Source organism: Callorhinchus milii, unplaced genomic scaffold, assembly GCF_018977255.1.
Source record: "Callorhinchus milii isolate IMCB2004 unplaced genomic scaffold, IMCB_Cmil_1.0 Scaffold12, whole genome shotgun sequence".
NCBI classification, from domain to species: Eukaryota; Metazoa; Chordata; class Chondrichthyes; order Chimaeriformes; family Callorhinchidae; genus Callorhinchus; species Callorhinchus milii.
Window position 1 is genome coordinate 19,509,948 of NW_024704753.1, and position 18,663 is coordinate 19,528,610.

General features: G+C 40.4%; 1 protein-coding gene across 2 annotated transcripts in view; it reads right to left on the reverse strand.

The window, feature by feature from the left end:
- Window positions 1–4,345: 4,345 nt before the first annotated feature.
- LOC103176771 (ERC protein 2) overlaps window positions 4,346–18,663 on the reverse strand; it is a 299,917-nt gene continuing 285,599 nt past the window's right edge. For both annotated transcript variants that reach the window (XM_007890526.2, XM_042339596.1), the window contains one exon: window positions 4,346–6,726. In XM_007890526.2, coding sequence (XP_007888717.1) covers window positions 6,589–6,726 — 138 coding nt within the window. In that variant the 3' untranslated portion in view covers window positions 4,346–6,588. The remainder of the gene's footprint in view (window positions 6,727–18,663) is intronic.

Here is an 18,663-nt window from a genome sequence, read left to right on the forward strand (position 1 = left end):
TAAGGCACTTGTGTAATGTGTAATGTTTGAGACACAGTGCAGCCAAAGTTCCCTGAAGTATAATTCTGTGAAAAAACCATCAGTGTAAAAAAACAGAGTAAAAATGCGAGCGCCTTTTAAGAATAAGTGATGATTGTAATACATTCTTTTGTCTGATTGTCCCACTTAATGGTTTGAGCACGAGAATTCCAGGTGTGACATTTTCCATCGTACAAACATCTGTTAAGGAAACGCAGGGCAGAAATTCCACCTGGGTCTAGATTTACTCTATTAACTAATGTAGCATTTCAGAGGGTTCCGAGTTTGGCAAACCGATGAATTTCAATTTTAACTTTGAAGCTCATTTTCTTTAAAGTTCTTTAAAGCAACTTAACTTAAACCGGCTTCGAAATTAAACGCTGCATTGAAGAATGGGACCAAATCTCTTTAATAAACTTTAATGGAATAAATTCAGACCCAGGTGGAGTTCGAGCCCACAATTACATGCAGGTTTCGTGCTGAAGTCAAGTGCTTCAGACTGGCTGAGGACGTGAGGGCACGGATGAGGATTCTGCTCAGATCAATGCTGGCAGCACCTGAGGTGAGAAGGCTGCAAACTTGTTATAGTTGCACTCTTTTGCGTAAGGTTTGCGTTTTGAATATTAAAGATGATTAATCGCAAAGACTGCAGAAAACGGGATGCAAGTCGGTTCTGAACACTGGTGCATGGTACCTGCATTAAAAATGGTTTGCAATTTGGTAGATATTATATCGAGTCTGACGGGAGTTATCGGCTACTGCACAATACATCTTTTTTCAATTTCAAATTAAAATGTAATAACCAATAACTTAGCGTTTTTCTAGTCATTAATATGTTCTTTTGAGCTGCTATTTGATATTTTTCAATTTACAATGACTGTGGTGAAGGCTCTCAGGTTAAATATTGCACAGTGTAGCACTTTATCATTCACACATCCACTCCTGCACAATGCATTGTCACTTTTTCGCTCAGTCAAATGCCCAAAGTGCTTTTATTTGCCAAATTTTCAATTTTCCACGTCTCAAAGTGGAAATTACCAGCCCAGAGGTGCAAAGTTCCACTGAGTCTCAGTCTCTCAGACCTTTTTGTCTTAAGATTTTTATGCGCTGAATTGTGGAAAATGTTTAAATTCACTTTACGTTACATTCTGTGAAGTGCTGTGAAGTGAGGTGTCTCTAAGACGTGACAAGGCGCTGGATCAAGTGCAAGGATTTTTCTGCTCATATTATCGAGGGAGAATTGTATAACATTGTGAATCTATTAATGAAAGAAATTTTGTCAAAGTTAGTTTTTATATCTCTGAAACCACTGCCTGTGGTATGGTGTTAATGAACTGATTGGAGTGACCGACAGTTTCCTTTGAGCAGGTGATACCCAAGTTCGCAGCATGGCAACATGTTGGGCTTCGCTAATGAACCAGGAGGAAGGTATTTGAGTTTGTCAGAGGTCATGTGGTTTAAGGGTTTGAGATTATAATCGTATTTGCTTCAGTAATGAATTGTTTTTCCGGGGCAAATGGCTATTCAGCAGTCAATCACTTTGGTAATTCGATTCTAGGAGAGAGAGAGAGTGCTGAATTTGGAAGCTTATGTTTCAAAGTCAACTTTCCTAACGTGAAAGTTGCTTCTGTCAAATCAATAAATGAAGGACACTAAGTAAGGTTTACACCGTTATCTGACCACTGAGATAAAAGGCTGCGGATTATGGCTACATCCATTCAAATTTTCAAGACTGAGGTGGATATAGATGTTTGTGAGGTCGGGGTATCAAGGGATACGGGGTGAGGGCCGGTAATTGGAGTTGAGGTACAAATCAATCATCGTCTTATAGAATGGCGGAACAGGCTCGAGGGGCTGAATGGCCTCCTCCTGTTCCTGAGAAGCACCACACAATTAGCTGAAACATTTCAACAGTTCTCGCAAATGCACCGCAGTCACAGAGAATAAATAGTCCTACAGAGGGTTGTCTACAATATACTATAAAGCGATTTCCAAGTGTAGATTACCTTTATCTTTTAATAAGTTATTTTTCTCCATATGAGGTTAATTTGCATAGAAAACATTCATATACATCAATCGCCCTTTCCCGTTTTGTGCGTCAAACAAAGGAGCTGTTTACTTTCATCTCAATCTCCAAGATGCAAGCCATCAGGCCTTAAGTATACAGCACTTTTTATCAGAAAGAACCAACTCAGATCAGAAGATAGGTTTCCATATGCTTTATATTAGAAAGATGACTATCGTTAGCTTCTCTTTGTGGAACTAAATGGGGTTTTGCCACTGTGAGTGTTTTAAATCCTGTGAATGTTTTAACTCCTGTTAAGATGATGTCAATGTCAGCAGGGGGCATGTCAAAATGATCTGAATTTATTTTCACTGAATAAAAATGTGGTTCCAAATCACAGCCTATAATCTTGCAGAATATGAAGACACTGTACATTGCAACATTTTTTTCCCCCGTGCCCTCCTCCGTTCCACCATCGATGGCCGCTACTCCCCGAAACTTTGGAACTCTGTCCCTCAATCCCTTCGCCTTGCTCCACCCCCTTCTTCCCCATTTTCAGATCACCTGAAGACCTGCCTTGTTGACCGTGCTTACGGTCACCTTGGCCCACCAAGTTGTTTGCGACACTACCAGTGCTTGAAACGGGTTGTCATTGTCATAAAGTTCCAAGTGAGGACAGAACACAGTATGTCCTACGAAAAAAAAATCCAATATGCAGGAATAGTTTCCCCGTGTAACTTAAATCCATTACCTGAAAACACATTGAAAAATCAGTCCTGTTTCTCCCAACACTCACCAGCAGTGGGTCTTTGATAAAACGAGTAACTGCGTCTGATATCCATCAACTTTATATGGAGATTGAGCCAGAACACTGACGAAAACTTTTATTATGAGCGTTTCAAACTAACAGGCTAAAGTATTCTGCCAATCCGGCACTTCAAAGGTTTTTAAGGTCAAAAGGGAGGTTGACTATACCTTGGTGCTAGGCGGTCACTTCCTTGTCCTGTGGGAGAATTAATTGAGAAGTTGCCATCTGGAGGGAACTCCTTTTCCAGGCTCCTTTGACTTGGACTCCAGCACCAGAAGGCTGTCTCCGAACTTCAAAGATAAACGAAAACTAAGAAACCCTGGAATACCCATATACAGTACAAAGAAATTCCTTTATTCTTACTTCCTCCCCCTCCTCCAACTAACATCATGTAGAAACCTGCTTTAGAACATTACTTGAAGGAAGGCAGGGGGAAAATTTGTTTGTAACCAGATGTGAAATAACTAGGGAAGAAAAAAGACTGAACATAACAATTTCGGTCATCAGAAAAATGCATATATACCTATATATATTATACATGGATTCAATATATCCTTTTTTTGGTCAGTTAGGTATCTGGCATATGTAGAAACCCATCACTTCTACTTAAAGGAGTCTCCAAACTCATGAGAGCTGCAGATATCTATGGTTTCTGTCTGTCTGTAGAATATCACCGACTCTCTCTCTCTCTCTGTGTTTCCTGTTCCCAGAGTTTAAGCACAGGTGACAAGAGCCAATGCTTGATATCCTCAGAGTGTGTGTAACCAGCTTAATTGGTGGAGTTTATAACTAATCACCCAGACATTTAATTAGCAGATTACTAAAGGTTGACAGATATTTGCCTCCATCTTTAATATTGCTTTCCCTCAATTACAACAACAACAAAATTCCACGTGTAAAGCACCTTTCATGTTGGGAGGATGTCGCAAGGTGCTGGACAGAGTTACGGACCCGAGCTGAGGGTCAGGGTGGGGGAGGGTGGAGGGCAGGGGGGGAAGCAGGGAGATTGAAAGCACAGCCGAAAAGGAGGGTCTTGAGGTGGGTCATGAAGGCGGCGAGGGAGGGGGCGAGGTGGAGGGACTTGCCCCATTTGTATGAAACGCTGCCCTATACTCAAGCTTCAGCTGTCACGTGTGGGCAGCATTTCCATGATCACGTGTTGGATTGGCCATGGAGCCAAGTACAATGGTCAACATAACAGAAACTTAAATTGAAGAAAAGAGATTCTTTGCACATTTGTTTGGCCCATCAGAGGTGTACGACATACACAATGGCCCGTGCAGTGAAGGAGGTTGGTTGTCCAGTAAATGAGGGGAAGGAAGTTAAAGGACAACAGAAGCAGAGAAGCTGCCAAAAGATAAGAATTCTCAGCTAAATTTCCCTCGACACAATTCATCAGTGAAATTTGAGAAACGATCAACATCCCACGACCAGAACCTGCATATTTCTTTATCAGACACGACCAACACTAATATCAGAAAGAAATCTTTATTTAATGAATATAAACAAGCTGGTCAACGCTAAATATTTCTTGCACATTGATGACAATGTTTCGAATGTGGTATACGTTTCTTTTAAATCCTCTAAATGTCTACTAGATAATGATGTACAATAACAGTTTTGAAACATGCCCATGGTTGTTTTTTAAACCATACTCGAGTATTCCTTTTGGTACCATGTCAACATCTTCACCACATATCAACAGCAGAACCCATGACATGCCACGCACTTGGGAAAAATAATTGGACTAGAGGTTACTAGAATTTGACAGGACATTTAAGGGGCTACCTTGGGGAATCACTGATCCACTTGTTCCAGTACATCACATTCAAACACCATTCTACACGACTACATTGCAGATAAACATTGTGCCAACATTTTTATGGTCCGCTTGTAAACACTATTCAGAAATTAAATCTTTAATCCACTTTCAAATGACAGTCAAACTGAATTTACGTGCTTTTTTTTCGTTACACACATCTCAAATACAAAAAAAAATTACTGTACAGTAAACTGACACGGTATGTAGTAGTACAGTCGCAAATAGCAATCAGAACACCCGGTCAAGTTATTGACCTGAAAACGAGCCGAGGGTAAAGAGAAGCGGTGGGTGAACTGGTAGTTTATTTTGTTACTCTGTTTATCACAGTGTTTAACCCAGAGTTCTACACCGAAGTATCAAAAAAAATATACTGAAAATGTATTGATGTAAAATATGCGATGAGAAGTGTCCATGTTCATTTGATGGAGCAACAGGTCTCCTTTGCCCACAGAGTTTTATATTGAGACCCTGGTTTGAGGTTTAAACTATAATCCGAGGAACAACATCATTGTCCCCAATACAATAACTGCTCCAAGATTGGCACATTACATAGAAATGATCTAACAGCTAAACATCATCGCTTTTATGCTTTGACTATGACATCTACTTTATTAGGTCCTTGTGGTAGGAACACCTACTTCAAGTATTCAGATGTACTGAGAAACATAGAGAACTGCTTGTTAGGGCACTCGGAAAGATCATCACCGCAAAGTGACAACAATGTTACTTACATACGTCTTGTTGCCTGTGTTCTCTGTGAGTGCAAACTTTGCCAGATGTGCTGAACATATTCCAAAGAGCTTTCGCCCTTTTACTGACGAAAGCTCTTGAGGTTTGGTTTCACTTAAGCAGTTTTTTTTTATTTTTTTAAAAAAAAAGTTTTCTATTGGTCCTCCTCTCACAGCAGTAAAGTGCGACTGCTATGGAATGTGAAGGGACATTAAGAACTCAATTATACATATGCACAAATTGTCAGGCTTAGAAATCAAGTGGTAATGAATTCCTTTAAGAACCTGATCGTAATGGTATAAACTACAACCATTACCATCAGAGCAATGAGCTATATCAGTAAGAAAGAACAATACATAGTTACTGACGTGTGCTTTACATACAGCAACCCCAGTCTAACGGGCAACCTTCTGAATTTTAAATACTCTTCCACATTTACCACTTTTCCTTGTTAAAATGTGATCATCTAATCAACATATTCAGCTGCACAGTACATTTTGAGAGGCACAGGTTTCTTTATTCAGAAGGATAATCTTCGTCCACTGTTTGAGAATTCTTTCACCATTAAAACCCAACTCTTTCAGACAACAAGAGATGGCGAGTTTCGCGTTTAGTGCACATTGCCCACTAAAAATATGAAAAGATTTTTTTTACAAAACTCCTGACCTGGTTCTCGCCCCTTTGGAAGTCTAGATGTGAGCGTAGCTAAGGTACAAGAAAGTAAGGAAAGATTACTGGTGGAATTCCCTGAACTCGTTGTGGCTGCAGTCTCAGCAGAGGTTGACGATAAGTGGGTTAAAAGCAGACAGAGGAGAGGACACTTGGAAAGGCCGTATAATCAGTGAGCCATGTCCAGAAGGGAGTTGAGATGTATCTGAATCCCTGACACCACCTGGACTTTCTAATCTCAATGCTGGTTTCGGGAGGTACAGATCATTATTAAAAATGCCACTAAATAATCGCTGAGATTTTATTTCTGGAACAATTTAGGCTTAATATTCTGTCAAGTTATACACAAACACAACTTGCTGAAGAGTGGCTTTGAGACGATGGTCCAGGTTGCCATACGCTACTTTGAACGCTTGAAACACCATCTTCTCTTTCCATTGATCCGATCGGATTGAACGAAGCGATTTCACCAAGCTTTTCAGGACATGTGTGATAACTCCAGAATTTAAGCAACTCCTCACTTCCTTCCTACACGGATCACACAGCTTCCTCCAGCATTTTGACGACTTGCTCCAGGACGTCAGGTAGCAGATCGGAGATTAGTTGAAGCAGGTTGTTGGTGTATTCCTGCAATGCCAAATTTTCCTTTTCTTCTTTCCCCAACTCTTCTTCTAGCTGCGAAAGACATAAATAAATCCTTTAGTCTTTACTACGCATAGTTATTTACAAAGAAAACAATTCTTGCAGGGTTCATTAAAGATTCAATCTCGGGTTTTAAGTTCCTTTTGTATTGAGTTCCCTGACTGTTCAGCCTCCTGATGTGAAAGCCGCTATACACATGTAATTTGTATGCTTTACTTCCTCAAATAATTAATAATAAGTAGAGTGAAGATGTCTAGAACTGTGTGGAGATTTATAATAGCCTAGAATTAATTTTTAAAAACGAGAACTTGTTAATTGATAAAGGTAATGAACAGTTTGCTTTTAGCACAAAGGGACGTTTAAATGAGATGAGGATTAATATATAAGATTATAAACTACATGCAAAAGGAACGCGGACTTCAAACATAACTCTTGCAGAGTAGACTTGCCGAGGAAAATTAAGTCCAGCCATTCACCTTGTTTCAGATTAAAAAACTGAATAAAACGTCTCAAGCTAATGAGATTATGAAAAAGGGGCTTTACACCGAACAATTCATGCAGGAAGACTGGTACAGACAAGCACATTGTGTTATCCATGTAGCATTGGGGGGGTGGGGGGTGGGGAGGGGAAGAGTCTTTAAAACATTAGAGCTGTCTGGAAGTCAATCTGAATCCAAAGCTCTCAATTTGGGATAAATCATCCAAGCACACTTCATCCCCTTGTGATAAGTAAAGCCGGATGGTGACTGATGAAACCTAGTAGGGTGTTAAATATTAGCGAACTCATCCACTCTGTTACAGAAACACTAGCAAAATAGTTTGGAGGAGAGCACGAGGGGAGTTGTTTACGTTTATTCTAAACCTTTGTTTGATGGCGGGGTGAAAAGGAAAAAAATACAATATAATGGAGGCCAGAGGTTGGAACTAGTAACTGTATAATAGTAAGAAGAGATTGTGTGAGATATTCCTTACGCAGAGGGTGGTGAGATTGGGGAAGCCACTACTGGAAACTCTCGTGAAGAAGAAACTTGAGGCAGGAGGAATAGAAGATGTAGGAGAAGGGAGGAGCCGAGTTCTGATAGAGTTATTGTATTTATTTTATTATACACTGCAACCTGGTAAGAAAGAGTAAATCTGCACATTACCCAGTGGTGCATTTACTAGCAATCTGCCTCTGATACGAGATGTTTTACTAAACTGTAGTTCACAAGGACACCCATCCAAGTGATTGAGGATCTCCTGACAAATGCAATTATCTCTAAAGAAGGACAGAATCAGGATTGGGTATGAAGGCCTCTGGAGTCAAACATCCTGCTGACACTCACCCTCAAGGCTCACACATAAAGACCGACCACTTGAGTGAGATACCAGAGCGCTCCCAGGCCCTTTGAAAAACTACATGGCCATAAGTTAGCGATTTCAGGGCAGTCGGGAGAAACTGGAGAGGAGAGGAGGAAAATAAAACTCCTTCTTGCATTTCTTTCAATTAACCTGTCAGTATTTTTGGTCCCAAGAAATCGAACAAAATATGAACGCAAAGCATCGACTTGTACATTAACAGGGACAGTTATTCTAAACACAGACACACCTTCACAATTACATGCTTCACATTTCATAAGCTATGTTTCACAGCGATTTCAGATCTGAGGCGAAAGTGCCTTCTACACACATGTGGTTAACAAATGTTGCTTTGAACATATGTCCAGATCACAAATCTGAAATCCAGAGATTTGATTTTTAAAAAAAAAGAGAGCTTTTTGGCTTTCCTAACTAGACACACATTGTCCCAAAAAGACACTGAGGCCCACACTGATCGGCTAAATTAGCTGAACAAGACTGAATAGTACATTTTATTGTTCAGAAATTAACTTCCAGCAGAGCTGCGCTATCAAGTCTCTCTCATCTGAAAGTCAACACAGCATTCTGTCCATGTGGATCCCAGAATGAAACAATCCTATCATAACCACATTCAGCAACCTAACCTCAACACTATTCTTTCTCCCTTGCAGGTTGCTGATTTATTGTCTGAATGATCAAAGGATTTTGTTTTCTATCTAAATCACTTAATAATAATAATAATAATTCTTGCATTTGATATAGCGCCTTATCACGTATTCGAGACGTCTCAAAGCACTTCACAATATACTGTAATGTGAATTAACTGTGCATTTTGTTGGCAAAACGCTTTAGGTGATCATTTATTGCACAAGTAATAATACGGCAGTAAAATTATTTGTGCTATTATTTCTTCTTTCACTTCAAACTCGCGCTGTAGTATGTAATTTAACAACACTCCGCACTATAGCAAAGAAGCAGATCCGAAAGCCACATTTCTGATGTGGATTTCTATCTGATCCCTCTGACAGTCTGGTTCTCATCACTGTCTAATACAGTCCAGCTTCACAATACAGTGAACTTTGGATTCTATTCAACGATAGCAATAAATGGGAAGCTGGTTATGTGAACGGCACTTATCAATCCACTATCCCAGCCTGGGTCACGTAAGTGTTAATTATTTTGTGATAGTGTGAATCAGATTCTGTGCTGAATCAATTGGGGGGGGAGGGGGGGGGGGGTTTCTAGGAGGCAAAACTCACAAAGAATGATATTTTATCTCTGATGTGGAAATGAATTGCTAACGAGATTATTTACTATTACGTATAAGGTTGTTTATTTCATTAACTGTTCAGATACAAAAAATGTTTGCCAACAAAATACAGTCTCACTACACTTTATAGTATATCCTGTGAAGCACTTTGTCAAATGTCAAATATCGAATGTCTTCCCGAAGTGAAAGGGGCCATATCATGTGTATCACATGTAAGGGTTATTATTATTATAGATCAACATCCCATTCCAGTTAAAATACTCAATAGTAGTGTCCTCCAGATGTGACAATGTACATTCAATCAAATCTCCCAACTCTGAGCATCTGCTGAAGTTTCAGCAAAGAATTTATTTTAACGGCTGGTAATAATAATAATAATAATATTATTAACGGCTGGTGATCAACAATCAATGTGAAAACAAAGACAAGGAAAAAGACGACTCTATGATAATGATGATAATAATCCTCGCATTTGACACAGCGCCTTATCACGCCTTCGAGACGTCTCAAAGCGCTTCACTAGGGCGCACTGTAAAGTGAATTGACTGTATATTTTTTGGGCGAAACATGGCAGCCAATTGCGCACAGCAGCGTCCCCACAAACAGCCGTGAATTGAGTGATCAAATTATAACTTTTTCAGGCGTGTGGAGTAAGGAAACTTGCCCAACATTTCGCCCTTTGATTTTCAAGGCATCCAGAACATACAATGTATATTTTCCTAATAAGCTAACCACCACAGTGATATTAGATGACCTTATGCTGTTTTGTTTTTGCACATTGGCAGGGATCCGAGCAGCAACATTAGTTCATTTTGCTGAATTAGTGTGCGGTGCCAAATGTATCTGAACACAATATAACATTCTCAGAAGTTACACAAAAGCCTCAAACCTCCCGCTGCTACCCTTTCACACAAAATACAGAAAGAATCCTTGAGGAAGACAAAAAGGTTTTTGCTGTTTACTTCAATGGCCTTAAGTAATAAAAACCACTGCAGAAAATACCCCCAAAAAATAGCATTAAACCCCGTGTCTCCGCAGTCTTCAACCTAATGAGAACAAACATGGTTAATTTCGTGACTTGACACAATTGGTATTTTAACAAGGTTGGGCCATGTGCATGTGCATTGCGTTCCCTTTTTTCTCTCTCTCTCGCTTTCATGTAACTGGAGTCTATCAAATGCACCCCACGTCACCTGAAACTGCTTATCATAAAAGTTTCACATAAAAAGTTAATCAGCAAAAACATCTTTAAGGGTCCCGAGAATTATAAAAAAAATCTCCCCCCTCTCTCTTTATTTTTTTTCTTTTGCTTTTAACGATCTTAACACAAGGAACACGTAACTGATTTGAAGTCTAAATGAAAAAAAAACTAGACTAGATTGCTATAGACCCAATCCCTGAACTGCCAGCACAGTATGAAAATTAGCAAAACAAAAGAGATCACAATCTGGCAATAAAAAGTTGGCTTCTACTTTTTCTTCTTATTAACGTGGCATGCCATTTACTCTTTTGCAAGGGACTAATTAGCAGTCTATACGACAAGATCAAGGCCTCAGAATCTCTGTGTTTTTAATAACAGAGTGCCTGTCTGCCAACCATCTGGGAGTGGCTTAGCTACTCTCTCCCAACGGCAGACACTGCCCGAGGGTTAGAGCAAGTGCAGACAGAAAGCCCTCGATTCTCATACTGTTACATGTGTGACCCTGTCACTCACTCACTGACTCCCTCCCTCCCTCACTCCCTCGCTCACTCACTCGCTCACTCACTAACTCGGCCATTTCCCAATCAAATGGCAGCCATCGTATTCGGATGTCCGTTTTGCCTTTTGCCTTTGACTTGTCTGTCTTCCTGAACACCCGCTGGGACTTTTGCGGTAAAATACAAGGATGAGGTTATGCTCTCGGTATATGTCACCGCCCGATAAGCTTCAACTAAACTGCTAAACAGAAATATAACATTTAGCTCTCACCGTGGCTTATTTTAAAGTGTCTTTCTGCGTTGATGTACTGTGAAGAGTCTGCAGGCTGTGGCCATTGAGCAACAATGTGGTTCCAAACATCTTTAAAATGGCTCAACACATTTTTCAAACAACATATTTCTACGTCTCGTCATCCCACAGAATAAAAAAAATACTTGTGGGTGCTGAACAATCCCATCACTGCTTCTCATGTCAACAGCTCAGAAATAATAATAATAATAATAATCCTTGCATTTGATACAGCGCCTCATCACATCGTCCAGACGTCTCAAAGCGCTTCACAGAATATACTGTCAAGTGAATCGGCTGTGTGTTGCGTGGGTGAAAATGGGGGCTTTTTGAAATTAAAATATTTCCTGTAAAAGCCTAAAGGTATGTGGTAAATTGGTGCTTGTAACCTTGGCCAACTACCCTAAATATGGGCAATTAAAGCGCTTTACAATAGACTGCCCGAGGAGGACGGGATGCTACTTCACCAGGCTCTCTTTCGGCTACACGTTCTACTAATAAAGCTGGAAAGTGGGAAGATTATAATCGTTCCCATCTTAGTATAATGGCAAAGACTGAGCGTGAGATACACTCGTGATCTCACTTTATAGGAAAACGATTTCCACCGCAATAAAGTCACTTTATCAAACATTTAAGTCAGGATGGCAGCGACCTCTAGCATCGGGGTTTTATTAACCGGGTACCGCAAATCATAAACCCGCAGCTTATACAATCACAGCTGATCCATTGGTCACGCTCCCAAGGATAGGCAGGACTTAAGGCTGATTCCATCTGATGTGATGATGAGCTAAAGGACCAGTTTGTGACCAGCCGCAACCCCTTGACACAGGAAACGTTCTGGCAAAGAAGGAGATCCTCAAGGCTGAGGTGGATAGATATTTGTGAGGTCAGGGGATCAAGCGATACGGGGCAAAGGGCGGGTAATTGGAGTTAAGGTACAGATCAGCCATGATCTTATAGAATGGCGGAACAGGCTCAAGGGGCTGAATGGCCTCCTCCCGTTCCTATGTTTCTATCTTCATGTTAAATCCTATGATGTCTGGTAGTCGAATGATTTGTTGTCAACTCGCCCAGTCCCTTAACTGAGCAACATCAGCAGGCTCCTTACTGCCGGTCCTCAGAGATATTGAAAAACTAACATTTTCTGGCAGTGCTGAGGATCGACCATTACTGCCTCGGCATGAATTACTGACCACTGCTGGCAGCCACACTGCTTCCAGTCCTTCCAGCAATCGCTGGCTGGAAAAAGCAATCACCCGTGGAAGGCAAAAAACACAGCAACTTTATATGTTTACCCAGCAGTCAGTAGGAACCTGGTTGTTAAATTGATTGGCGGATGGCTTTTCCGGGGGTTAATAAGCCCGTCAAGAAATAATAATAATTCGGTCACTCAACCCACGACTGTTTGTGGGGACGCTGCTGTGCGCAATTGGCTGCTGTGATTTGCCCACAAAATATACAGTCAATTCACTTTACAGTATATTCTGTGAAGCACTTTGAGACGTCTCACAGACGTGATGAAATGCGAGGATTATTATTATGATGTCATGATTATTTGGGGGAAAGCTGGCCGGGACATCGGGAGAAACTCCCTCGTATTTATAAATAGTGCCAAGGGATCTTTATTGTCCACCTGAACAGGCAGACACCAGAAGCACGGCACCTCCAACAAGGCAGCAATCCCTCAGCAATCTATTAAGAGTGTGAGTCCAGTCTGTCAGTTCAAATATCTGACGTGGAACTCACTCAAACACACAACTTCGACTGAGAGGCAAGACTGCTGCCAACCGCACTGCACTGACGCCTAATTAAGGGGGAAATGGTGGCATCATCTATGGGGACAATATCATCAAGAACAGTATACTTGAGGAACTAAGTAAGAAAAGTAGAGGTCTGATGTTTACACTTAGAGTAAACGGTGCACAGGTGGTGGTGTGGAAAGAATGAGCAGGATAATTGACTTAAATGAGTTGTTACTGAAATTATGCCTATCGAAGGAAACTGGCCTTGCACATCAATGGGGAGCTTTCTTGGGTAGAAAGCACATACAAAACAGCAATTCTGCACATAATGACCTGGGAAACTAAGCTGTGAAAATGATCTAAACAGTAATTGGGTGTCATTTAAATGATTAGGAATAGAGGGGCTAATTCTTCGGTAAACATAGCGCAAGAGCAAATGGTTATTGCTGAACAAGATGGAGAAGGGAATAATGTTCTTCAGAGAAATGCAAACATAATAAAAGGCTCAACAAGAGATAAGAAGGTGAGGGAGGTCCAGCTAAATGATAATGTAAGCATCATTAGCAACAAAATATTACATACACATATATAACCTGACAGCAAAAGATACTGAAATTATTAAAACTAACTCAATGTGAGCCGTAGATGCACAGGATGAGGAGGAGGGGGCACGGGGAGGCGTAAGCAGGGTCTCTCTGGCTCACGAGGACACACTATGAATGGAGATGAACTAAAGGAATGAGTCAACTCTTGTGGTGGATTCAGTAATGCCATGCCTGAGCAAAGCTGTGCGCAATTGGCTGCCGCTTTTCGCCCACAAATACACGGTCAATTCACTACACAGTATATCCTGTGAAGCGCCTGGAGACGTCGCGACGACATGATAAGGTAAGGATTATTACAAAGCAAGTCTGCACATTGCAGATGTCTGACCTACTTGTTTGGTTCATCAATGGGACTTTTAAAGGTCGAAAGCTCATTGAGGGACAGGTTCAGCCATACTTGCTCCTGGTAACTTTGCAAAGCCAAGATCCTAGTAGCACAAGCAGTTTGAAGATGACCCAAGTCTCCACAGGTTTAGCTGATGAAACGGTTGGAGTGCCCCAATAAGCACTCGGTGTCTCTAATGCCTTAGTTTCTGACAACTCCCACCTCTGGTCTCTCATCTCCTCCCGCCACCCCAGCACTAGCAAACCGACACTCTGCTTTTGTGAGTTCTCAGGAGCTGGAATCGGAGACTCTAAAGCACGGCAAGGGGTTTCCGCGCGTGTCAGACTCCCGCCTGACAAAAAAAATTCCAGTAAAGGTTAAGGCCAAAAACAACAATACCGATGTGCAAGACTTTAAACGAGCAAATTTTGGTGCTTTGAGAAGAACCTCCAGGGAGGATTAAGTGGGAAACAGAACTCGAGAATAAAACAGGAGAAAAAGTGAATTTGTTTAATAGACCACTTTTAAAGGGTGTGGAAAGGAAGTACATTCCTATGAAAAAAAACAAGACTGTAATGTTTGAATGTGTAGGACAAAGACAAACTCAGGGTTAAGTAGGATTAATTTAAACAATGCATGGGAAAAATTAATGCAGGAAGTCATAACACGAAAATTAGTTTAGAACCAACTTAAATATTGGGAGTGAATGAGTGGAAAATAGGAAAGGCAGTGTTTAGATAGCAGCACGAAGAAATCTAGACATTTTTCTGCTTATACAACTGGAAGATATAATTTTTAAGTGGACAAGACTATTAAAAAAAACCAGAAAGGTTGGATAGAAATATTAGGGTGGATGAGAGGAAAGACAGATTTGTTCAGTGCGTGTTCACATCAGTCTTCGCAGATGAAGAATGGAGATAAGTTCTATTGCCAGGCAAATTGACTTGGGAACCTATAACACAAGAGCATGTCCAACGTATGTGGATGTGAAACATTTACGGAAGATCCGGACAAGATGAGATACACCCCAGAATCCTCAAGAGGATACTTCAAGGCGCCCCATAAATACAAGGCTTTAAACCCAAGACTGAAAGATAATCCATTTTATCCTATTGTGGAGTCCTGTAGCTCAGTGATTAGAGCCCTCATCTCACAAACGAGAGGACCTGGGTTTGATTCCTGGGCAGGACAGGGCAAAATGTTGGCCAAAATGTTGGGCAAGTTTCCTTACTCCACACACACGCCTCTGTTTACCAGCAGTAAGTAGGAACCCGGTTGATAATTGATTGGCGGATCGCTTTTCCGGGGGTAATAATTCCTTCAAAAAAATTAATAATAATTTGGTCACTCAATCCACGACTGTTTGTTTGTGGGACTGTGCGCAATTGGCTGCCACGTTTCGCCCACAAAACGTACAGTCAATTCACTTTACAGTATGTTCCGTGAAATGTTTCTGAGACGTCTCGAAAACATGATAAGGCGCTGTACCAAATGCAAAGATTATTATTATTATTATTGTTCAAAAAATACAGTATGAAGTGGGAAACTGGCAAGGTATTAACCAGCCAATTTAATCCTAATTCAGTGGTGAGGAAATTCCTCTACAGGGTAAGAGAGGGTGCAAGGCATAACTGACACGTCTTTCGAAGCACTAAGTCATGTCCTGTGAACATACTGAAATTATTTGAAGTGATAATTTAAAGTGGTGAGAACTTACTTAATAGATGTAGTTTACATACTGTTTTAGCAGACTATTGTAAGGATATAAAATAATAATTTGGTTAAAGTTGCACGAGATTTGTTGTGTAATTTGGGTTTACCGAGCTCTCGAATGAATGTTGATACCATGGAGTAATAAGGGCAATTGTAGGACAAACAAAGATTTACAGCAGTGAACAAATTGTCATTGCAGAAACAACAGGAACTCAATCTAGATCTTTAAAAAAACATGGTTGATGTGGATGTGGTGTAAGCAGGATTGAAGTTAGAACGCTGAAAAGCCAAAGATCACAAAATTAACATGTCTCAAACAAGATTTGAGATTGGAAGGGAGTGAACATGTGAAATGGACTTCCAGCAAAGGCAGTTAATGTGGTGAAGGTCGGGAGGATAAATGATCAAATACTTCATGAAACAAGATGGTTCATGTACCTCTGACCCATGAATGTGTCACTTATGGAATGCAACTGGCCAGAATTGAATGATGTGGGCTGTAAAAGTGGATTGATATCCTGGAGATTTGCTCAATTAAATCTGGGGTCAAGGAGAATTTTGCAGCTTTATCTTCCTAGATGCTTACTGGTGGATGGATTGACTCATTCAGGCAACTGCATGCAAGCTGTTGAGAGAAAGCTGTAGCTTTATGGTTTAGATGAAATCATCAGAGGTCAGAGCTATTGAATAAGTGTGGAATACAAAAAGAACATTTGACCCATTTGAGTACTAAGTTTGAACAATCTGTAGAGTCCTGTACCTCAGTGGTCAGAGCACTCGCCTCGCAAGAGAGAGGACCTGGGTTTGATTCCTGGGTGGGTCAGGGACGAAACCTTAGGCAAATTTCTTTACTCTACATGTCTCTGTTTACCCAGTAGTAAGTAGAAATCCGGTTGTTAGTGGATTGGCGGATCGCTTTTCCAGGGGGAATAGTCCCTTCAAAATAGAAAACATTCTAATTTGGTCACTCAATCAACGTCTGTTTGTGGGGACGCTGCTGTCTGCATGCAATTGGCTGATACGTTTCACCCACAAACTTTACAGTCAATTCACTTTACAGTATATTCTGTGAAGCGCTTTGAGACATCGCGAAGACATGATAAGGCGCTGTATCAAATGCAAGAATTGTTATTATTATATGATTATGATGTGAATTGGAGCAAGCCATACGAAGTGACTGCAGACTCTGGGTCAAAGAAGATTCTGAACATTTGAATGTGGCACCACTCTGGTTAGCAATGACCTCAGAGTTTTAACCTTTTAAACACAACAGTAGCATTCCTGTGATTGAATTATTACTTGTTAAAGGATTACATCTTGTAGCTCCAAATACTGTTATTACTTTTAATAGAACTAATTGTATTAGCTAATGTTTAACTACAGACATTTAATACAATACCACAAAGCTGTATATGTCGCAAGCCACTTTGTGAGTTTGCTGCTTAGTACTGTATGATTGTCAAGCAAGATTGTTGGGCAGATTCTCAATGAAATAACATAATAATAATAATCATCCTTGCATTTGATATAGCGCCTTATGAAGTCTTCGAGACCTCTGAAAGCACTTCAAATAATATACCGTAAAGTGAATTGACTGTATATTTTGTGGACATGCCCTGAAAAAAGTCTCCAAAACCTATTCTGCTAAAATCAAGCCTTCTAAAATGCTCGGGAGAAAAAGAGTAAACGAACACTACAACTGCACAGTGTTACGTTTTCAAAATCAATTCATCAACTTACGAAAGTGAAACCTTTAAGGTTGTAAAAGTTGTAATTTATTGGCTTGAGCTGAGACAGTAGTTATAAGGAGAGTTCTTACCTCAAGTCCCTTTTATCAAATTGATATGCTTTTAGAAAGCTTAAGTGGTTACAAACTGCAGCACAGATTACCTTGAGGGGTTAAATTAGTGACCTCCTTCTTTGCTGATTTTACTGTCACTGCTAACTGCACCAGGGTGTTTCTGACAGAGTCCAGCCACCGAGAAAGGTGTGAGTTTATCAACATCAAAGTGGGCACTGTCCCCTTTCATTTTACTCAAGCCCAAGAAAAATAACGACCTTCAGACGGACACTTGCGATAAACATTCCAGCATCAGAAATCAGCGTTCACTGCAACCCTATTTTTACGTTTTGCAGGGGCAAAGAGGCAATGATGTACGACTCACTGTTACAACAAGGAATAGTTTCTGCTGACATTCTGGGGAATGGCTGACCTGCATTGCTCCAACCCTGCTGACGTCCACTTGACGGGAGACTTGGTTGGAATAGTTTGATTGTGAGATAATCCCTCCAAGTTTGTGTACTCTCTTACAGCTGTAACGTTACCGGTATCAACTCCCTTTGGATCCTATTTTAAACTAATCTTTTCATAACATTCTTCAAACTTTCACATTTCCACATTCTTCGAATTACTGAATATTGTTTGCACAGCCGATGAGGAGTGGCACAGAGAGACAAGTATCAAGGAGGGATCACTGCATTAGAAAGATAATATATGGGCAAAGTATTAGTAAACTTAAGGGGCTGTATTTGTTTTTCAGTCAGGCCTGGCACTGCAAGATTTAGTGGCAAAAAACCTTTTTTCCCTTTTAAGTGACCGTTACTGACTTGATTTCTTACATCCCTTCGAAACGTTACCCAGTTTCAGACGAAACTTAGCGTCCAACAATCAAATCAAGCTGAAAAGATTTTGGTGATTGAGTCAATTATTGAGGAAGGGAGTGGGCTGTAAGTTAAGTAGAAAACGTCTCAAATAATATGAAAAGTTCCCCCATAACTAATTACATAATTTTCTTCATCTGAGAAAACAGAGGCTGAGAGAATACAAACAGTACCACACAGAATGACAGGAAGAAATGTAACCTCTATCATTATCTCTGGATTATGATGTAGGTTGTAGCAAAATATAGTCGTCCTTTTACAAAGTACCCTGAAAAAATTTCAGGCCAAATTTAATTGTATTATTTTAAACCTACATTCCGCGGAAGTTC